This window comes from Phalacrocorax carbo, chromosome 5 (genome assembly GCF_963921805.1).
Source record: "Phalacrocorax carbo chromosome 5, bPhaCar2.1, whole genome shotgun sequence".
Taxonomy (NCBI): domain Eukaryota; kingdom Metazoa; phylum Chordata; class Aves; order Suliformes; family Phalacrocoracidae; genus Phalacrocorax; species Phalacrocorax carbo.
The window spans coordinates 16,935,813-16,957,617 of record NC_087517.1 but is presented as its reverse complement, the minus strand read 5'-3'; the positions used below and the strand labels follow the sequence as shown (position 1 = coordinate 16,957,617).

Here is a 21,805-nt window from a genome sequence, read left to right as displayed (position 1 = left end):
CATATCAACAAGCCTTTAGGAAGAAGCAGGAAGGAGACTGATCCCACAGGTAATTCACTGGACAAAAAGGGCTTGCATAAGTTTTGAGCAAAATTGTGTCCATCGCAGGGCAGGAACGTGGGCTGTGCATCCTTATTTTGTCTCTTTAACACTAGTGTGATTGCATGCTTCATTGTGCAAGAGCAGACTGGAGTGGCTTTTCTAAACTAGTGGTTGTAGTGTTGGAAAAGGTATCCACGGGTGGATAAGGTGGCCACATGGATCCATGGAGCGGCCCCTGCTGATAGTCTCAGAGTGAGGAATTACAGGATCCCAGCCTCAGGATTCAAAGCACTGGCCTAAGGGATTAGAAGGGTAAATTCAAGAGACTAATTGTGGTTAAAAGCACGGTTCACGCTGTGACTGTTTCAGTTCTCAGAGAAACCAAGTGGAATGGGTTAAGTCAGCAGGCAGAATTAGCACCTTCTCTCCTCCTGGTAAAATACACGGTGCAGTCATTATGGGTGTGTTTTGCCTGATGCAAAGGTCTTCAATAGGAGAGTCTCCCAGTGCTAACCATTATCTTATAAAATGATTACCTTGTACCTCAAAGGTGAGAACTGCAAAGGCTAATGATCTAATTCTCTGGGCCCACTACCTCCATCCCACCCTGCCACACCAGGAAGCCAAGTGTCCTTCACCAGGTTCTTGACCAGAGGTGGGACGTCCTCGGTGTACATCCACCATGCAGGGAATCCTGTTCCCTTGGCAATGTTTGCAGCAGGCATCACGTCAAGAGCACCTTCCTGGTATTTCCAGCTGTTGTGTTGGACATCACACTGCCTGTCTGAGGAAATCAGCCAAAGGTAGCCTTTCAGCTCGAAGAGCTGTTACACTGAAGCTGTGCTAGCCCTCAGCTAGGAATTTCATTTGGGTTTTCCAAAGATACACATCTCCTTAGAAGAAAGAAAATGCAAATAAGCATCTGCCCTGTGCTAGCCGGAGGGTAGGACTGTAGTAAGACCATGTGGGAGAACACCAAAGGTGTCATTTAATCTTGAGACACCTTGAAGAACTGTATTGGTGGATTCTCCTTTGACTTGTAACAGAACCATGTCTGGAGTACTTAAGTGCTGTAAGAAATCTTCCCAGCACAGCTGTAAATAGCAGCTCCAAGTCACAGACACACAGGCCATATTTGTAGAGTTAAATGTACTTCCTATTTTGGTATGGAAGTGTGTCCCTCCCTACAGATCCTTGGGGCTAAAGCTAAAGAGATACCCACTGAGTGAAATTAAACCAAAAAGTTTTCATTTGAGTGCTATGAAGTAAAAAAAAAAAAAAAAAAAAAGAAACCTAGAGCCCAGAGATACAACAGTTCTGGACAGGGACAGGTTAACAAGAGGTAAAACTTAGACCCATTTCAGACACACTTTAAAGTGAGTCTTCAAAGACAATGACTTGTAATCAGTTATCAGCATAGAATGACTGTGTCCATCCCACAGCACTGTTTTTAACACAAAGTCAAGAAGAAGCATGAGAGCAACACTCTTCTAAAGCCACGTACATCTTTATTCTCCACCCAGGCCAGCAAGGATGGGAAAAGGGGATGCAATTAAAAATAATAATCAGCAAACACACATTATCTTTACTTAAAAAAAAAAACATCCAGACTAGAGTAGCCAGAAACACACTCGACAATCAGAATAACTGGAATTCCCTGCAATTTGACAGTGGCACATAAGCAGAAATTACTCATGAGTTTCTGAAAGCAAGGGTAGAACAAGACAAAAATTTGTGCTTTTTTCTATTACAACAAGTGATTATGATTATATATTTTGCAGCAGGCAAACCGCTTTGGGGGATATGGGCAAGAGAGAAAGCTATCCAGAGTTGTTTTGAGAAAAGTTTGAATAAAACTTTTACAAATAGCACCAGAACTAACCCCAAGCTTAAACTAGCCCCCACCAAAATCAATGGCAGAACACCCTGACTTCGGCAGGAGCACAGGCAAGCTTGGTTAAGTGTAAAGAAGTAGAAAACACACGATGGAGTGTTTCAGTATATCCCCGAAAAGGCGGCTTCCAAACCCAGAAGCATAGCTGCCATGGCAGAGGGAGGGTAATATGATTTCTCTGATGCTCCTTTGTGTTTACATAGCAGTAAGAGGCACAGATCTGGTTTTGTCTCCGCTCTGGCAGGCTGTTTGCAAGTCTGAAAGCAAATCCTGCAGCCCAGCAGACATTTCACATGGCTGTATTCTGTAATGAGCTAGTATTTATCATTCGAGGCCTCTGTAAGTGAAGGCTCTTTGTGCTACTGACCCCATTCGTCTAGCCTTGAACAGCTGCTGTTTGGCAGGGATGGCTGAATGGGGTTTTCTCCCTCTGCAGCAATGCACACTTGCCAGCCATCCTTCCCCCAAACCCACTTGTTCGCTGCATGTTGGGGCCAAGATAGACAATCCAACCCTTTCATGCCAGCAGTGTCCCTCTAGGCAAAGCGTGAGAACACTTGCCAGCAGGCCTTCCTTCCCATTAATGCTTGTTAAGCATCACTTCTTCCCACCCTTCAGCCATGTGGGAGCCTGTGATTTCCATGTGGAGTATTAAGCAGACTGGCTGCGCTGGGTCACTGCAGACTGCCAGGACTGGCATGACTTTTTAGCAGGGCCTGTTGCCATAGGACAAGGGGTAACGGTTTTAAACTAAAGGAGGGTAGATTTAGGCTAGATATAAGGAAGAAAATTTTTTACAGTGAGGGTTATGAAATGCTGGAACAGGTTGCCCAGAGAGGTAGTAGATGCCCCATCCCTCGAAACTTTCAAGGCCAGGTTGGATGGCTGTCTGAGCAACCTGAGCTAGTTAAAGATGTCCCTGCTCACTACAGGGTGGCTGGACTAGATGACCTTTAAAGGTCCCTTCCAACACAAACTATTCTATGATTCTAGAATTCTATGACCTATTCTCAGTTTCTGTTAATTCAGAGGCATATCAAGCTTCCTGACTGAAACAGCCCTGTGAAAGGCATTTCACTGCTTGAACCAGTCCTGGGCATATGTCAGCCTCTTTGAACCCCACTGAATTACCTGCCATTCCCTCACAGGTTGGGGTCTTTTGTTTTTTTCCTGTTTCCTGGAAGTTGGTCATTGCCTTTAAAGACTTAGCCAGTAAAAACTGAAAGCTGTGCATCAGGAAGCAGCAAACACAGCCTGGCTGTACCTGTAAAGTGGGGGCCAAGCCTGCTCTGGATATTTGGCTTGTACACTACTCACTGTTAATCCTCAAGCCAGCACTAAAAGGCTGCTTTGGCTGGACCTTCCAGAGAGTTGGACTAAGGATGCAGCAGGGACTTTTTACTTATTTCTCAGTGTCAGGCCTGGAGCGTTGATGGACTTTTCTATATGTCACAGGTTCCCAGATGTCCTAACCAGGACAGCCAGTCAGTAGTCTTAACCCTATCCCTGAAATGCAACACGAAGCATTAGTTGCTGTGAAATCCATCTTCTGAATGCTTCTCTTCGCCATTCTAAAACTAGAGCAGCTCCCCTTCTGGTAGGGAGACTGGGGAAGTGAAACACCTATACAGACATGAGTGACTGTGCAGCCTGACTGACTGCACACTACAAATTATCTACCTACACGCATGCAAATGGTGGGCTCCTCTGGGTTGGGGCTGAGCCAGACTTTCTAGCAGCACCAGCTGAACTAGAGCACTCAGAAAATCAAACATGTTTCAGATGTGTAACTAAGTCCCCATTCCAGTCCATAATACCTTTCTTTTATTTTCATCATATCCTCCTCAGGCCAAAACCACAAGAGTCAATCCAGAAAAATAACTTTTCTGCTAGCCATTTTTTTAGAGACAATTTAAATTTCTCCAGCCTACTGTGGCCACCTCAGCCTGGTGTGGGAGCCCACTAAGATGCCATGCAAAGTCCCAAAAGGAGGGTAAACAATTATGAAAATGAGACACGAGGGGAGGAGGATGTCTAATCCATTGTTCTTTCATATAATTAACCAGGAGTGTATGGGGAATGTAGATTTCCAGAGTTGAGACACCAATGCAGTTTGCACTGGCACAAAAAGACAGGCTTAGGGACACCCCTGTTCTGAAAGGGAAGGTCCAGCAGCTTTTCCATAACAGCAATGTGAAAAAAAGAATGACTATTTCAGTGAGTCTATCCCATCCCAAGCACCTTCCACTCCACTTCCCTAAATACAGGTGCCGCCAGTCCACACTTGCGTTGCAGTCACATGCAAACTCATCACCTTTCCTCAGAGCAGATGTTTCTTCCCTATAATGCAACTGTTTGAGCTGCACACTGCATACGACTCTTGCAGTCCATTCCTTCCTAACAGTGGACCTATCAAGATATCAAATGCAGGTGTGTCCTAAGCACCTATCTGTGCAGCTACCATCTCCTGAGGGTGCCTGGTGACCTGTGCACTGCACCACAGAGAAAGCCCTATTCTTCCATCATGTGGTGGGTGTGTTTCAGGTCAGCGTGGAGGTCACGTGCCTTTGTCAGAGGCTGTGCTGTCCTCTCCCAGTGAAAGGCTGGGCACAACTATTGTAGTGGTCTGTTTTTCAAACTCCAACAGTGTCTAAGCAGTTAGCCTACCTGGAAGGTTTGTTGCACTTGTTGGAAGGACTGGAAGAGGACCCTTTCTAGGAAAACTGCAGGAAGATTACATTTTGCAATTTAGCCTTCACCTCTGAATGATTTCCTAGCTCCTGAAGGTCATCCCCCGAGTAGAGACTTCTTTTCACTGAATTGACAGGTCACTGTTATGTCTCATTCCCTAAAAGTAAAGTCTAACTTTACAGAAGTGGACTTTTCAGTGTATATCTCTGCCACCCCACAAACAGCCCAAACCCCACAGACCTGGATTCCCAGAAGTTGTAATTAGCTAAAACAGATGACAAATCCTTGGAGAGCCATGCACCTCCCCATCCAGACCATGTGAAGCTAGCACGATTGCATTCTGTGACATTTAAAGGCCACTCCCAGCCCAATATTTTATTCATTAAGTTTGTGTTTAAATATATATATATATACACGTTTAAAAAATCAGCATGTTATTTTCTAGGTGAAAACCACTCACATATGACCAAAATAGTCAGCCAGGAAAAAGGCTCAGACTGCTGAGGTCTCAACCCCCTGTGCAGAGCTCTTGCCAGAGAGACTACCTGAGATATTATCAGAATCTAGCAGCTCGACAATGCTGTACGGAGAACAATCTTCCAAACCCAGCTTGCTGCAGAGCCAGCCACAGAAGCCCTTCTCCATATCCCTAACAGCATGCCACCAGTACCCAAAGGACCATGCTACCTGGGCCACAGCCGAGTACAGGCCTAGGGAAAAAGACACAACCATAATTATAATTGGGTAGAAGATGATCAAAAAGGGACAAAAGGTGATTTTGTGCCAGAAGGTCCTCTCTTCATTGTACACCAAGAAGATGTTGTACCATGTAATGGTTCCATAGTAGAATGAAACCACGAAGGACACTACAAAAATGATGGGGAGGCAGATGATGGTCCAGAGGACGATGTGAGGCCCCCTGTCCAGCCCAACATCACATTTCTTCTTCTTCTCAGGTACGTTCTCTTTAGGAGGTTCCTTTGACTTAGCCAGTTCCTGCAGCTCTTTCTCCGTTAGTGTGACATGGATGTCCACCATCTGACCCTTCTTCTTTCCCCTGGTGATTGTTCCAGTCAAAGTGACGTATCGGCTGTCTAAAGGCATGTTCCAGACACCTACGAACACAGATAAACTCATCTACATTAGATTTATTCTCTGTATGGAGTATTTTGTGTAAATCCCCAAAGACAATTAGGTAGTGTGTATGGAGTTAGCTAAAGATGGAATGCAAGAAGCAATGCAGTATAAAGAAGATTATCACAGAATAAAATGGAAGAAGAGCTGATGAGGGAGAAGACAGGAATTCCACATGACAGAAATCACATGGGAGAAGGCTCCGGCATCTGCACTGGGGACAAAATGTGAAGTGCTGCAGGAGTATATGGGAAAGAGTAACTGAATGAAAAATGGTATGCCTATTTTCTCTGGTATCCCTATGGATTTATTCCTGAACAGCATGGACACTTGGGGTGAGTTAGATAAAAACAACTAAGAGTCTCATTCTGGAATAAGCACATCCACACACAAAATTATACTTGAATAGTTAATATTTCACTTTACATTTGCACTGTATCTCAATGCAAGTTAATTGTCAAAGTTTTGAAAATCCTTACAAACTCTCATATAATTACATTTGCATTTTAAGGGACCAACAAAGGCACCAAACAGGAAAGTGTTGGGATGTGTGGTAAAGTCACAAATGGACTGCCTTAGCTTCCAAGTGACATTGGCTTAGGATGGTCCCTGCAGTAGTACTGGCCATAAACTCTTCTATTGGGCTAAAATATGCTTCTTCCTGGTCTTAATACTGACTAGCTTGGAAGGAGGTCTTGAGAGGCTTTTAAAAGGAGGCTGAGCAGTTTGAAGTGGCCCACAAAGATAGGATGGCAGCAGATAAGCCATGAGGATAGGGGTTGGGATCATGGGGGAGGCTGGTATGGCTGATGGACCAGGAGCACGCATTCACATTTAACCCCCTCTCAGCCTGCACTGCTGATTCACAAGAGTATTAGCCATAGGACCTATCTCCCATATTCTTCCCTGCAAAGGTGTCCAGGACAGATATCAGAAGTGAAAGTGGCTCCCAGGTGCCCCACAATGACCTTGCCAAATAATCACTCTTAAACAGGAAGCTGTGCTGAGAATATGCAAACAGAGGGCAACAGCAAATCCTAGATGAGTAAAACTCCCTGTCATAGGTAGAACCACTAAATCCATCTGCTTCCATCCTTTTACTTAACAGGCATTTGTTTTAGGCATGGACAGGGCCTTCATCACAGCATCATTGGCTTAAAGCATGTGCAGCATTTTTCTGTATCAACCTCAACCAGCACACACATTTAAAACTAAAAGTGCAGCAACAACCAACCTCAGCAAAAAACTGCAGGAGGCACACAAAATCAGCTTGTAATGCTTTTTATTTCAGAACGTTTTCATGTATGAACTCAAGCTCTCCTTGCCTGCAGTCTCTGAGAGGGTTGGTCTCACAGTCACTTCCATTTGACCTCAGTGCATGCTGGCATCAAAAAAAGGTTTATGGAGAGTGGTTGTTCCCAGAAATACATACCATCTGCCATGGACTGACCCAGGAACTTGGAGCCTTCCTCAGAGCTCCTCTCCCCTCCTTCTTCATCCACCCGTTCTTCTTCCACCTTGTTCTCATTCTCTGACCGATACACTATTATTGACTCAGGACGGGACTCTTTCTTCTTCTTTTTCCTCCGGTCCATAGTGGCTTCCCCATCAAAGGTGACACTGGTTGCCACAGCCCTTCTCATGGAGCCGTGGTGAGGGCTCTGGCTTCCAGACTTGCTCTCTTTCTGCATGGTCTCCTCCATCCCACTGCTGCTCTCAAGCACCTCACTTGGCATCTTGTAGCACTTGTTTCCAATCTAGCAGCTCCTGCACTTAGAAGTCATTGATTAGACAACAGTCCCATGGATGCTTTGTTTTGGTAAGGTGTCCCACTGCTGACATGCAAACTATGCACTCCATTCCCAGCCTAAAATGAGAAAGAAGGCTGAAAAAGTGTCTCTTTTTAACCAACCAGAAAAAATTGCCAGAATTTTCCTATAAAGGGTTACTTCCAACTGGTTTAAATGTCATCTGAATATCCTTATTACTGTCTTGAACATCAATTTTATTACCTGGATACATGTTTTATAATATCACCTAATCCTGATTCTCAGATTCCCATTTTAAATATAACAAACCAAAGCTATTGGAAAAGGAAAGAGTATTAACATTTATAAGAAAAGATTAAACAAGCACAGCTTACTGGGTGATTTTAGCATTCCTCTGTAATGCTGGAAACAAACAGAAGACAATAGTTTTGGTCCACATGCACGAGAATGAAGAAATGAAACCATAGACAAAAATAAGTTGACTGATTTAAGGGACTGGCCTACATTAGAGACAACTGCAGCAGGAACACTGTGGTCGTCCTGTCTATATCAGTGCCAACCTTTCTCATTTTGAGTGTCTTCTGACCTACTGCTCATTGCAAGGATATTACAAAAAGTAATCAAATGATGTCAAAATGAATGATGTTTCAAACCTTACCAATTTAGCATTATGTAGCGCTGTCAGACCTTAAAAATGTAGTATACACAGCAGATTTAAAGCAAAATCACTATTAGGATGACTTCACTGGGGAGAGAATTGGAAACCACAGAAAGGTCTTCTGAATGTGCAGGGAAAACAACCCAAATCTTCACAGATCTTTGTAACAAATATAAGGGCTCAGTTTTTTACTCCTCATTCAAGGAAAGCCGCCTAAGTAAAACCACATATTTAACATGCATCGAGGCAGACAAATCCTGCTCTATGAACACAGAAGACGCAGGATGAATGGTTCTCAGATTTCATAACATTTAAGTAACTGACAGTACCAAGTACTCATGAAGTATTTAGGTACAAATCTGAATACACTGAATAATGTTTTAACAACTCTGAAGAGCTCTGTTGAACATTTACATGAACGTTTATATTTAAAATATTCACACATGACCAGTAATTAAGCTTCTACCTAGTACCTGAGTCATTTCTTTAATAGGAAACTAAGAAACAGTCATCATAATTTATAGCCCACACAATGCTGGGAAACTGTTTTACTTGAACAGATGCTAGAAAAAAGTTGAGCATTTTTAGATTTGGCAGTATGGTCCTGGCCTTCCCACAGATCCAAGATTTTGCTGGTTTGTTTTGAAATTTGTTGCAGACTTTAGATCGACTGTTTATGCCTTGTACACTCATACACACGTGCCCACAACTTTTAATTGCATAATTTTAACACCTAAGACTGTGGCTGGTTGGCTTTATGTGGCTTTAAAGAACTCAACAATTCAGATTATTTTTTGCATTATAGAAAATACATCTTCCCTGTTGATCAGAAGACACATAAAATGGAATTTAAAAAATCAAGAATCAGCATACCCCAGAAATTGGACTACTTCTAAATCACTGGGCAGGGAATCTCTCGGCTAGCTCTGCAGCATGGCTGGGAACAGACTGTTTAGATTGCCATCTGAGTTTACACCTGCCATGCAAAAATGTATGCCTAAATTTGCAGACATACTGGAAAACAGCTCTATAAAACACTGAATTTACTGGAAACACTGTCCGCTCACTGCATTGTCAAGTGTTGCACTTGAGAACTACATAGAAGCAACTTGATTTAAATATTCCACCCTTGATCAAGTGAATCAAGAAAGACAAGGAGCAGTGATGATGAATGCCCTAGTCTGGTGCACCAAATAAGCATGGTTCAGTGTGTGGGTCGTCTGGGATCACTGCCTGTGCATTCTCCTCCCATCCCAAAGTCTGAACCCAACAGAGAATGGAGTAAGAAGAAGAAGGGAATTTTGCCCGCTTTGGGTCTCTGGGAGAAACATCTTATCACCTCCACCCCCCAAAAAAACTATAAATGAGCTAATGAGAAACAATTCCTCAATACGGTTCTTGTACCTTGTCTACCTGAGGAATGCGGCCTTTACATCTGTTTGGAAGCAGCGTGCAGATAGGCAGTTTTTCACATACCATAATCTAGAAGACAAATGGGATATGCAAGAAACTTCACAGTGAAATCTAATGCTTTGCGTTCTACTTCCCCCTTCTAACTCCAAAGCAAACCATCCACTGACTTCAAAGATTGCAAGCTCTTCTCTTAACATGTTAGCATTGGCAGGACTCCGAGATCCCTTCACATTCATTGGAATTACACATAAGCTTTTGTTCAGTTATTTTAAAAATGCCTCTATGGGTCCATGGAATAAATTTATTCTATGGAACAATCTCATTCTTTGTAGCAAATTCATCCAGGAGGTACAATAGGTTCCAACATTTTTCTCTGAGGATCAAAAATAAAACTTCATGGTTTGCCTCTATGAAATCCTAAAACAAGCCACAGAGAAGCCAAAAGCATCACTGCTGGGATGATCTACTAGAAGTCTGGAGACATGGAAGTTGATTTGGGATTAGATTCCCAAAGTTCCTGGCTGTAGTTCCATGCTCAGTCTCTACTGACTTGAAAAGGGGATGACTTGCCAGTAACATTTAAAAATAACCCAAAGCTATAGGCAAAGATTTGTGGTTGAGCTTTTTTTTCTTAGAAGTTTATCCAGCTGTGACCTTGGTTAAACTCACAGTAGATGATAAGCTAATGTCAGTTCTCGTTGTGATGCCAAAGCCTTAAGGACTACGTCAACCTTGACTATGCAAGGAGGGGCAAGGTGATGTTAGTTTTGAATCTGGCACAGATAGCATTGCTACTGGAAACCTGTGTCCAGTTCTTGTGCTCACCGGGCAGGCAGGATGCTGGTGAATGACCAGAAGATGCCTATAATACCTAAATTATTTTGCTATGTCTGATGTTTCCACAGCCACTACGGCAGCTATTGCCACTGTGAGTTACCACCAGGACTGGAAACACACACCTCAACAACAGGGTTATCAAGTGGTGGCAGCTCAGTTTCTTCTCTTGCTCCTGAGCTGAGGGGAGGTAATGGGCAATGGGGGGCAAGCCCCTAAGAAGCGCTGTTGCTGTGGCTGCATCAGAGTCCCAAGGATAAGGAAGTGAAGGAGCACAGATTATTCTGTTTAAGGCATAAGGAGGTCAAATCTGATGTCAGCCTGTCTACATCAGAAACAAAAACATGGTGAAGAAGATCCCTTTGATCCCACAGAGGAGGATGCAGTAAGATAAAAAGCTGAAAAACAGAAATACAGGGCAGACGTTAGGTAGGTGTTTTAACAAAGTGGGTAGGTGGCACTTGATATACATCATGGAGGACTGTGGAGAGTTGTCCCGTCACTGGAAACTTCCAAATCTGGACTGGGTATCTTTGCAGCAGTTTGGTGACCAGTACTTGACCATAAGAGGTGTTAATGTGGGATTGTACTAGGGAGCAGTCAGAGTGAAAGATCACAAAGATCCCTCTTGATCTTAAGCCTGTTTTCCCAGTAGATGTTTATTCTTTTCTCATCTGTTTCTGCCAATAGAGCAGCTGGAATACCCTCTGCCACCTGGTCCAGACCTTCTGAACACAGCACTTCAAAACACTACCATCAGCCCCACATCCCTTAGGGATGCTGGTAAATCAAACAGGTTCATGCCCCAGACTCATTTTTTCTGGGAATATTTTCTCCGTAGCTGCAAATAAAAAAACGAGCTCTTGCAGAAATCACAGTTGTGTACACAAAGCTTATTTTTCCTCTCCCTGTTCTTTAATCAGCCCTCAGTACTCCACAGCACTAACTCTTTCAGCCATACACCGAGATCTTCACCCCTTAAAAGCCTTGCTGTGGAGCTGAAGTATGACAATTGCTGTGCATCTGATATTAGTGATGTCTCCCAAGTGGAAGCACAGGAGCAGACAGGAATCTAATAATTGTCCATGGGAGGGAAGGAAAAGAAATGATCAAATCGCAGAGATAGCAGGGAGCAGTTTATTAGCCAAATAATTTGTTATTAATCTCCATGTGAAAACAGATGGAGAACCCTGGGGAGGCAGCTCTGCAAAAACACTCTGTAGAGGAATTTTTAGAAGCAGAGTCTTCTGTTACTATGCAGGAAAGCTACTGCTGCTTACGCTTCCCATGACAGTATTAGTCTTTGACACACAAAAAAAGGAGCCTAAAAGCTTGGCCTCGCACCATTTAGGTCAGAGGAAGTTTTTTCCTTTGGTTTTGGGCTTGATCTTGCTGCTAACAGAAGAGAAATTATCCAGTTTGAATGCAGACAGGAAGGAAGAACATTCCCACAAGATAATAAAATCCCTGATCTTAAATCCCTGCTACAGCACAAGTAACATTTTTATGACTGCTCAGAGCATACATGACAGGAAAAAATGTAGACGGTAAGCAGTGAGGAGCATCACTTTTTATTTTTATAGTCACACAAAATGTACAACACATAAGAACAACTGGCACTGTGTCTTCACTCACATCATGCAGGGTTATCTGCAGAAACAAAAAACAGCCTGTGCTTTAAAAGCACTGTGAGTTACCCAGGATGGGGAAGAGATAAGGGGAAATCTACCCCAGAGACACACCTTGAGGAGGACTCCCCAGCCACAGATCCGCCTTTGCCTGCTCCTTTTACTCCATAGCCTCCCCATCCCTGATTCCTTCTCCACCCAACCCTACCTCTGATTTTGTGCACGTGCATGTGTGTGTTTCTGAGGATGCATGTTACCCAAAGGATTACTTCCAATCCCTAGTATTTTTAAAGGGGTTATCTGCAGGCAGATTGTACACATGAAAAATAGATGATACCAGGTGAATCCAGATGTTCAGGACAGATCTGTCTGTCACCAATCAACCACGTTATGACAAAACACACTAGTATAATGCAGGACATGCAGCCCAGACACTAAAAAAAAGCATGTGGCAAGACCTATGCAAGAAGACACGTTTAATTCAGACCTTATGCTGGGAGAGGGCCAAACAGTAGGCCTCCCTCAACAGCTTTGGATCTGTTTTAAATGCCTAAATGACTCCACATGATCTTTCACAGAGCCTGCTGAAACAGACGACAGCTGTCTCCATTTCATGGTGAAATAGCTCAAACTAGATCACACAGTTACTTGAATCTAGCAAATACTCAAGGCTGTGATGAATGACACATTAGAAGGTGAGGCAGGAACAGCCCCGCCCTATCAGTATTAGCATCTGTGCAGCTTGCGGTGAGCTTGGCAGGGATTTATCTCACTGAAAATAACCCTTTTGCATTTTAAAATAAAACAAAATGTGATTTTCAACCAGACAGATTCTGTCATCAGCTTTGCCATGCAGCTACTCCTAGAGGAAAGAATGTCTAAGGAAGAGGAGAAAAACTACCCCTCATGGCAGTGGCCAATTTTGAGGCTGCATTAAGTATCTGTATAACAATAGCAAGAGGCACAAAGAGAAACATCTGCCTATGCTATCCCAGCAAGGAAGCAGAAAGCAAACAGCAAAACTAACAGATCACACCCGTCTTTTCCTCCCTGCTTAATCCACAAGCTTTAAGACACTTTCACTTCTTGGAGAAAGAGACAAGAAAAATGACCATGCTCTGGGTGTGCATCCAAGCAGGAGCACATCTCAACCTGGACTGCCAAAAGCAGATGATGGCACTGAGTATCACAGCAGAGGGGATAACACAGTAAGATGACTCATGCCACCAAAAACTTCATGGGTGTTTGCTAATGGAGGCCCCCTGCCCTATGCCTTCCTCTTGGGAGCAGAGGGTGCTAAAAGCTTAAGCTAAAAGCAAAGGGAGGAGTGAGCAAGCGACACAATCTCTGCAGGCAAGCACTGACAGACCCAAGTTTGCCCTGTCCTTACGGTTTATCACTGGCATACGGCTTCTGCCTGTCACCAGGTGGCATTAGAATCATAGAATTGTTAAGGTTGGAAAAGACCCTTAAGATCATCGAGTCCAACTGCTAACTTATCACTGCCAAGTCCACCACTAAACCATATCCTCAAGCACCATGTCTACCCTTCTTTTAAATACCTCCAGGGATGGAGACTCAACCACCTCCCTGGGCAGCCTGTTCCAATGCCTGACAACCCTTTCGGTGAAGAAGTTTTTCCTAATATCCAACCTGCGAGCATTGCCCCACACTAATGCTGCTGAGCAGCTTCTGGACCAATCCCACTGGCAATGCAAGCTGGATGTGTGTCAGCCAGCATGGGTTGACCACCACTGAAGTTGCAGCTGCAGCAAGACTAGACTTGCTTTGGTGTGGGTTAAGGGCTCACTGGGTCCTGGTGCCAAGCTGTATGGCTCAGGCCCTTTGTCCTCCCCGCCATCCTTCCATGAGACACCCAAATGTTTGCTGACAGTATTCTACGGATACAGCCAAAACAACAAAAAAAATTAGTGAAGAGAGGCCTTCCAAAGTATTACTAAATTGTTTCTGGATGACATTTTCAAAGGATTTTTTTAAAAGTCAAGGACATTTTACAGAGTATGTTTTATGAATCAGTTCTTTTTATTTTCCTCTGCTGTTCCGTAACTTTTCCAAATGTCACAGAATAATAACTGCTGTGTAGATCAGTACTACTGAAGGCTGGAAAATAGCATATAAGAAGAGATGCGCATTTTTATTTTATATTAAATGAAATGCCTAATTGATTTTCTTGCATACCAACTTTTTCAAAATCCCCGAACTGTACTGTTCTACCTTTTTTTAGAGTGAAAGCCTGGAGTGCTGTCTCTCTGTCGTATCCCCACTTCTATGTCCCAACTGCCAGAAGAAAGAAAAATTGAGACAAAGGACTCAAAGCTTCCCACTGCCTCCACAGGGATGAGATCAGTTTCTTTAGGTTTATTACACTGTGCTAAAGATGTCAATGAATGGCACATGCACATTACCTTTTAAATAGAACCACAGCTTTAAAAGGAGAATGACCTGGAAACAGAGGTTTGTCTGAAACCCTAAGGGCAATCCAAGTGTTTTAGATAAGAATCTTGAATAAACTTAATAGATGTCCCTAAATCTTGGAGGAAAAAAATTCTCATCGATAAAGCGGAGACATGCTCTTTCTGTTCCCCTGCTCTAACCCTCACTCCTGCATTTGCCAAAGCAGGCCATCCTGCACCGTCAAACAGCAGGTACCCATTGTAATTCCTACCCCAGGTCACTGCAGGATTACATGGTACCATAGGAACAGTTGAACCAAGTGGGTCCCACCAACTCTAGCCCAGCATCCTGCTTTAACAGCAGTGCCCTTAGGCTAGGATCAGGTTTAGCATCTGTTTTGATTGGTATAATACCTGATCCATCCCCAGTCTGAAGCCTTTATATTAAACAGGATTGGAAGATGCACTAGGAGCTTGCTCCACATGTCAAACTGGTGATGTGCTTCCTCGAAGCATCCAAGCAGATGCCTAGAACAAAGTAACAATGGAGCAAGCATGCAGTACGTGAGTTTTGAGCCCCTCACTTCCCTTTCCAGACTGCAGAGAAAACACTCTACACAGTGTATACCCACACACCTATGCAAGTAAAAAACACTGGGAGTTGCTATGACTGCAAACCGCAGAGCCATGAAGCACCAGTGGTGGGTGTGAAGCACTCACGCTAACCCAAGACACCACAGTCCTAGCTAGCTAGAGACCTAGCTGGCAGGTGGTTATTTCAGTGAAGGATTGCAAGACCTCAATTTCCTTTCCTTAGGAAATCATGCAGTGTTCTGCCAGGATGTTTTAATGCATGCTGGACTCTTGCCTGACCTTTACAATAACTAAAAACTAGGACCTGTGTTAGCACCTCTGGCTCTTTTGTCTTCCCTTTCTACTCAGAAGATCCCTGACCATCTTGGTCTCCTCTCCTTTCCTGCCCTGCTCTGACCTGGCAGGATCAAGCACCTGAGTGCTTTACTCAGCCAAAATCAGGACAGACTACACAGAAATACTTGCAATTAGAGAGCAAGAAGTTGCAGCCATGCAGCCCAATGGAAAACACAGTCAATTGTAAATCCAGTCTGGAAAGGATTAACTGAAAAATACTGACACCAAACTACATCCTGTGTTTTTTATTTGGGCAAGATATTTGGGGGCTTCAGTTCAGAGCTTTCTCCAAGTTACACCTAGCTACTGCCCAGGAATTGCTACAGAGCCAAACTGCACAGACATGAGAACTGGAAGATTCCCCTGGGAGAGATTCAGGATTGCTTAATGCATTGCACAGTAAATATAATCTAAGATATTTAGACAGTATCTCCAGCAGCAGGAATTAGTTGGCTCAGGGGACTCTCGATTGGATACAAGTGCAGATACAGATCCATGATGCCAGGGTATTAAAAATGCAGCATTTGCAATTGCAGACAAGTGAATGCTTCAGTATAATTAGTATGGTATTAGCAGGTTATGCAATTATTTAGAAAGTCTAGCTATGTACCAGTTTCAGGCAGTTTGATGCTGATATTCTACACCTTGCATCACTGCGAACTCTGCTTTGAGTGGGGTATCTGTCTTTGGTATGTCCTGTATTTTTCTTAATCACTGTAATGAAATTCCTAGGGATAATGATGGAAGATTGCAAAATCCTGATTATCTCCTAATTAGACTGAAACCCCGAGATACCACTGAGAGCAAAGTACCTTTCCAGAGGGGAAGTCCCCAAAGAGATGATTCAACCTGAGAGCCTGATCATCAGCTGGGGCTGACCAGGAGGCATTCTGACATGGGAACCAGAAGCCATGAAACAGAAATGTTCTCACCTGCTGGAGAGAGATGATGAAAGGAAAAACAGCCACAGCACAGAATGCACAGGCAGGAGGTGAAAGTAGCAGGGATTTCCAAAGAGGTCTTTTGCATAATCCCACAGGAAGGACCAGAGAGGTAAGGGAACAGAAACTCACACCAGTTTTCATTAGTTTTTGGCTCAATCCAGGCATTTCTTGTAAGGGGGGGGGGGGGGGGGCAAAAAACAATTATTGTTGTTATAATTCATGCAGTTTGGTATTCCAGGAGAAGAAAGATATGAACCTGCAACGTCTGTAAGAGCAAGGTTCTGGGAAAGCAGAGGCTGCTGGAGTGCAAGCCTGAATTTTTTCTGAAGGCTAACTAGCAGAAACCCTCTGTCGGAAATTGACTAATTGACTTTGATCTTAAAGTTTTATTTCTGGCACCGAGATTCTTTTCATTAAATCTCCTCTGCTCTCACCTCCTTGTGAAACTGCTGTCCCCAGGGATACCTCTCCCAGGGCTTGGATCCCATAGAGATTTCTCTCCTGTTCAGAGCCATCTGTTTCCTCACATCAGGTTGGTATTTAACAACTCTGAGACCTTCCCCCTTGCCAACATGGATTACGAGCTATGGGAGGGCACAGACCCCATGAAGGACAGCAGGCTATAAGGAATTATTAATGCAGTAAGTATTGCTGCCAGGATTTTTAAAGCACGGCAGCGTACTGGACTGGCAGATGTCATCAGCTGAATAGCTGAGCCATAGGCTGGCAAAGCGCTAAGTCAGGTTTTGACAAAAGTAGCCTTCTCTGAAAATGCAGAGTTTCCTATTCATTTCAACAAATTGAACCAGTTCATTCAAAGCCAAGACCCAATCTGGGAGCTATAAAAACAGGAAATCTAGGTTTTCCTCTTCAACCTATAAATAAAAAAGTAGATGTTGAAGAATGACGTGCTAATCCCACAACTCTGAAGGAGCTGACAACTGGAAAAAAAAACTACTGATGAATTCTTTTTCCTAAACATGTCATTTTGATTTTTGAATGGTTAATATTTTAAGTGATAAATATAACAAGGAAAAAAATCAGATGGTTTTTAACTTCAAAAATGAAAATGAAGACTCCGAGGCTTTAAATGCAGATTTATTTTCTTCCAAAAGCAGGCTGACACATACTGAATAAATAAATAAATAAATAATCAGCTGTCTAATCAGACACTATTTCCTAACACATAAAAATTAAGAATCTGAACATTAAATTTCTAGAATAACATAAATATGTAAGTAAAGCCTTCTGCTTACTGAATTTGCCAGTATGGTTGCACGTAGTGACAGACTAACATGTTTTAATGCTACCAATAAAATGAAATGAACATTCCTTTGTGAATAAGAAAGTACAAGCATAGGAGAAGACTAAAATCGATTTCAGTTAATAAGATTTTCTTCTTTTCAGTTTAAATAATTTTAAATTTCAACCACTGGAGTAAAATCAATTCACACAAAGGTACACTTTGAATCCTTGGTTCAAAGGCGACCCACACGACAGTGAATAGAAGCCATTGTCTTGCTGAAAATATCTGTGAGCTTTGGTTATCTCAGCTCTGTTCTTTGTGGATAGATTTTGTACCAGGAGGGGCTACCCTCCACTGAATACCAAGGAATGGATGTCTCCTTTTCTTGCCTCCTTACTCTCCAGTCTTTATGCCTTCCCTCTTTCTCCTCCCACCCATCACTCACAGAACCTTAACTCACGTGTTCAGCCCCTTATTTATGGCACTTCTATGGCTATCGAGGAAATTCCAAAAACCCAGCAATTTATCCTGACACGGAAGAAAAATCATTTCATAGTGCTCTCTGGGAACAACACTGAAATCAAGCAAGTCATATGAGCGGAGAGGCCCGCTGGATTTTCCTTGGTAGCCTGCAGCTCAGTTGGGATGGCAGGCAGGTTAGCAGATGAGTATCTAGTTCACTAGCACAGATAAGTGCTTCTCCCTGGGATTAATAAATGATTGCTCTGATATGGCCTGCCTAAAATATGTAGGGCAGCCAGAAACTGTTACTGGGATCTGTGGAGTCTCCAGATTGTGAAAGATGATTAAAAGGGGGAAAAAAAATTATTGCAGTGTCACACACGGTGCTTCACATTTTGCCTCCAGAAAGTAATACTGTGCTTTAAAATATTAAAGTATTTTGCAAACATTACCCACCCAAAAGGCAGCGTTGTATAACAGTTGCCTCACGTGCCTAAGTCACCATGCAGAAGTCCATTCCTGTCTTGTCACCCTTTACTGAATGAATCTGGACACACCGTTAACTTCTCCGTGCCTCCCCTTCCCTACCCTTTAAAGGAGGATATATAGCTTCCTTTGAAACACACTAAACTTCAGGATAAAGATGTTATCTTACAATTGCCTCTGATTTAAAGTATTAAACATTAGAACATCTTTTGGGAAAAGTAAATAAAACCATTTAACAAATGAGAAAACCAAAACAGACTCAATGATTCTTTCACTTTACTTATAAGTGACTCTCAAATTTTTTTTTCTCACTCTCTTCTTACATTAGCCATCTCACCTAAGGCAAAAATACCAGGACAAAATTGAGATACACTTTCAAACATCTCTTCTATTGAAAAGGACAGAGGAGATGCCTGGAAAGATACTGAACACGCGCACACACGCTCCTGGGCACATCAGCGCTGGTTAAAATCACCTGCAATGGACAAAGATGCTCTGTCACTTCACTGTGGGATAGAAAGGAAAATAACATTGGTTGTCCCTGTGTCATCTGATTAATTAATACCGAGCTTATCGAGGGCGATTTTAAGTGGAAAAAACCCCACCATGAAGGCATTTTAGCACAAAATGGCTATCTTAGAGACATGGTAAATGATATCACCTCAGCCTTCATGGCCTCTTCCCGACAAAGTCCACACCTCGGGAGAGGATTCTCCGTCCGCGGGTCCCTGGCAGGAGCCCACCAGCAGCTTTCTCTGCTATTTATGACACCTTTAGAGCATTACACCGACTTCTGCTGGCCGGGGCTCCGCTCCCCATGCTCCTGAGGGAGTCTTCCCGGGTCTTTGTGGAAGGTGACCCAAACCGGTACACAAATATACGAGAAAACCTTCCCTTTGAAGCAGATGAGACCACGGCTGGGAGGTAGGGGGGTTTGTCCCCCAGCTGCAGCAGGCAGAGGCGACCCCGAAGCACCAGGACGTTACCTAAGGAACCCACCCCTCATCCCAGGTGCGGCCAACGGTCTCTCCACCACGGGGACGGAGAGACCCGTGCGTTACCGACCCGTGGATAACCTGCCCTTAGATAACCCTTACCTGCCGCCCACCGGCTCCGGTGCTGCCCTGTGCCGTAGGAAGGCGGAGCGCCCCGGCTCGCCGGGGCTCTGGTCACCGCCACCAGCTGCTGCTGACCGTCCCCGGCGCGGGCGGGGCCGCGCGTCACGTGGCGGTGGCGGCCCTTGTGCGAGCCGCGGTGTGAGGGGCGGGACGCGAGTGAGGAGGGGCGGTAAAATGGCGGCGGCGCGCGGGCTGCTGGCGGCCGGGTTGTTCCGCGGGCAGGTGGCGATCGTCACCGGCGGCGGCACCGGCATCGGCAAGGCCATCGCCGCCGACTTGCTGTCTCTAGGTGGGCGTGGGGGTGAGGGGGGCTCCGCGGGGAGCCCCGTTGGGGGGGAGCAGGGCCCGGCGTGAGGTGAAGACGGGGGATGGAGTTTGAGGGGGCGGATGAGGGAGCGCTCGGGCGCTGTGGTGCGTTTTGGGGGCAGGGTCTGCTCTGTGAGGAGGTCTGTGGGTGGGACGTTGTGACAGGAGTCAGCGAATAGCGAGGTGAGGTTGATGTGGGGCTATACCTTTTGACCTGCTGGCACTTAAAGGGTGTGCCCTTTTAAATTGTGCGGTCAAAGAGACGTTATGTTGAACTCGGACCCTTTCTCTCGTACTCCTTCTTAAGCGAGATTTTGTCTCACTTAACTGGAGGATTTACCTGATTGACCTGAATTTTACAGAGTAGTATGGTTTTGAACTGTTATCTGCACAGTAGGCTCAGAGAGCTTGTGCTTCTGTTTCAGTGCTTGTGACAGAATGTCCTGAAGTTAAAGTATATGTTCAGCGGGTGCTTTGTGGGTTTTCTTTCCATGCCAATGACAGTGGTAAAATCTGGAGTGAAAGGCACTCTTCTGAGTCATCCACCTTGCAACACCTTTTGTGCAGGTTTCAACATAAGTAGTAGGGATCATCTGCATCAGACTGGTTTTGGGTAATGTTTATTATTGTGACTGGATTCACTGTCTTTGAAATACCAGCACAAGCATAACGCCTCACGGTGCCACGCTCCCTGTGGTTTGCGCTGTTGAAATGTGCACCACGTCGTTTCACTGCATAGTAAAGAACTTTCTTTGTTAAAACAGACTGTCTGCTGGGAGACATCTCTGCCTCTTCTGGCCTTTGTTGCCCCAGCTTTCCAATAGCTCTGTGGTGCTGAAGTGAGGGCTAGTTCTGCTACGTTTGCATTGCTGGGTTTTTTAAGGTGTCCTTACGTGCTTCCTTAAAGAGATGCATCATCACGCTGTTGGCTGATGGTGTTACCCAGTTACCTTAAAATTGTACTTAATTTGATCGGCATTATTTTTCTCAAGCAAAATACAAATAACAAGAGTGTATGTCCATAACATCCTAAACAGAAAACGAGGCTGCAAACCTCTACACAGCAAGTGTGAGAAAATGAAGAAAGACCTATGGCTTAAGTTTGTCTGAAAAACCTTCCTTACCTGCAGACTTGCTGGCTAATCCTGACAAGATGATGACTGGGAACTATTTCCATGTATACCTTGCACTTTAGGCTGTATTTTTTTGGAGGGGGGCTTGCTGGACAGAGAATGCTGGTAGGAGCAGTGACAGACAGTGCCCGTCATGATGTATACTGTTTTTATAACCAGTTTCCTTTGAAACCTTCTGGACAGATTTAAACCTTTCATCTAGAAATTTGTGCTCTTTTCCCCACAACCATATGAGGAAATGATCTGGTCATTCTTTGTGAAGAAAAATAAGCAAAGTATTGTCAGCTTGTACAGTAAGTACCAGATGTTCCTCAGTGAGTTAGAATATCCCCCCTCCCCCAAGTAGCATATTTAGCAAAAATATTGTCTTTTATTGGACCTTATTCTAAATCAGTGTGTACTTAAGTTGATAAATATAACTGTGCTACTGTGATTTAGTATTTTGTGTTAATCTGTAATTGTATGTGCCATTTTATGAGCTCTAACCTGTGTTAGTCAGGTGCTTGTGCAGGTGACTTAATTTAAAACATCAGGAGGCCTCAGAGACTAATATGTTTACATGTGTTGTTTTAAGAAGCCACTGATTGAAGGTGAAGCTCCTATCCATTCCTAGGGATATGTAGCTGCAGCACTTCCTTCTTCCTTCTGGAAGAATTAAACTCTTCTAAGTTTTATGTATAGTTTTACAAGACAGCCTGAGCCA

The 21,805-nt window shown here is 43.9% G+C and overlaps 2 protein-coding genes across 4 annotated transcripts in view; one reads left to right on the top strand and one right to left on the bottom strand.

Annotated features, from left to right (window-relative positions):
• Nucleotides 1–1,528: 1,528 nt before the first annotated feature.
• TMEM169 (transmembrane protein 169) lies at nucleotides 1,529–19,862 on the bottom strand. Its single transcript, XM_064451297.1, has 3 exons — nucleotides 19,643–19,862; nucleotides 7,194–7,628; nucleotides 1,529–5,742 (listed from the first exon to the last, which is right to left on the bottom strand). Exons 2-3 carry the CDS (start codon nucleotides 7,495–7,497, stop codon nucleotides 5,120–5,122), a joined length of 927 nt encoding a protein of 308 aa, XP_064307367.1. The 5' UTR covers nucleotides 7,498–7,628; nucleotides 19,643–19,862; the 3' UTR covers nucleotides 1,529–5,119.
• PECR (peroxisomal trans-2-enoyl-CoA reductase) overlaps nucleotides 19,797–21,805 on the top strand; it is a 19,385-nt gene continuing 17,376 nt past the window's right edge. For 2 of the 3 annotated variants that reach the window (XM_064451299.1, XM_064451298.1), the window contains exon 1: nucleotides 19,797–19,952. In XM_064451299.1, the coding sequence (XP_064307369.1) occupies nucleotides 19,838–19,952 (115 nt within the window). In that variant the 5' untranslated portion in view covers nucleotides 19,797–19,837. Of the gene's footprint in view, nucleotides 19,953–21,285; nucleotides 21,396–21,805 lie in introns of all 3 variants that reach the window. The other variant, XM_064451300.1, reaches the window with a different exon arrangement.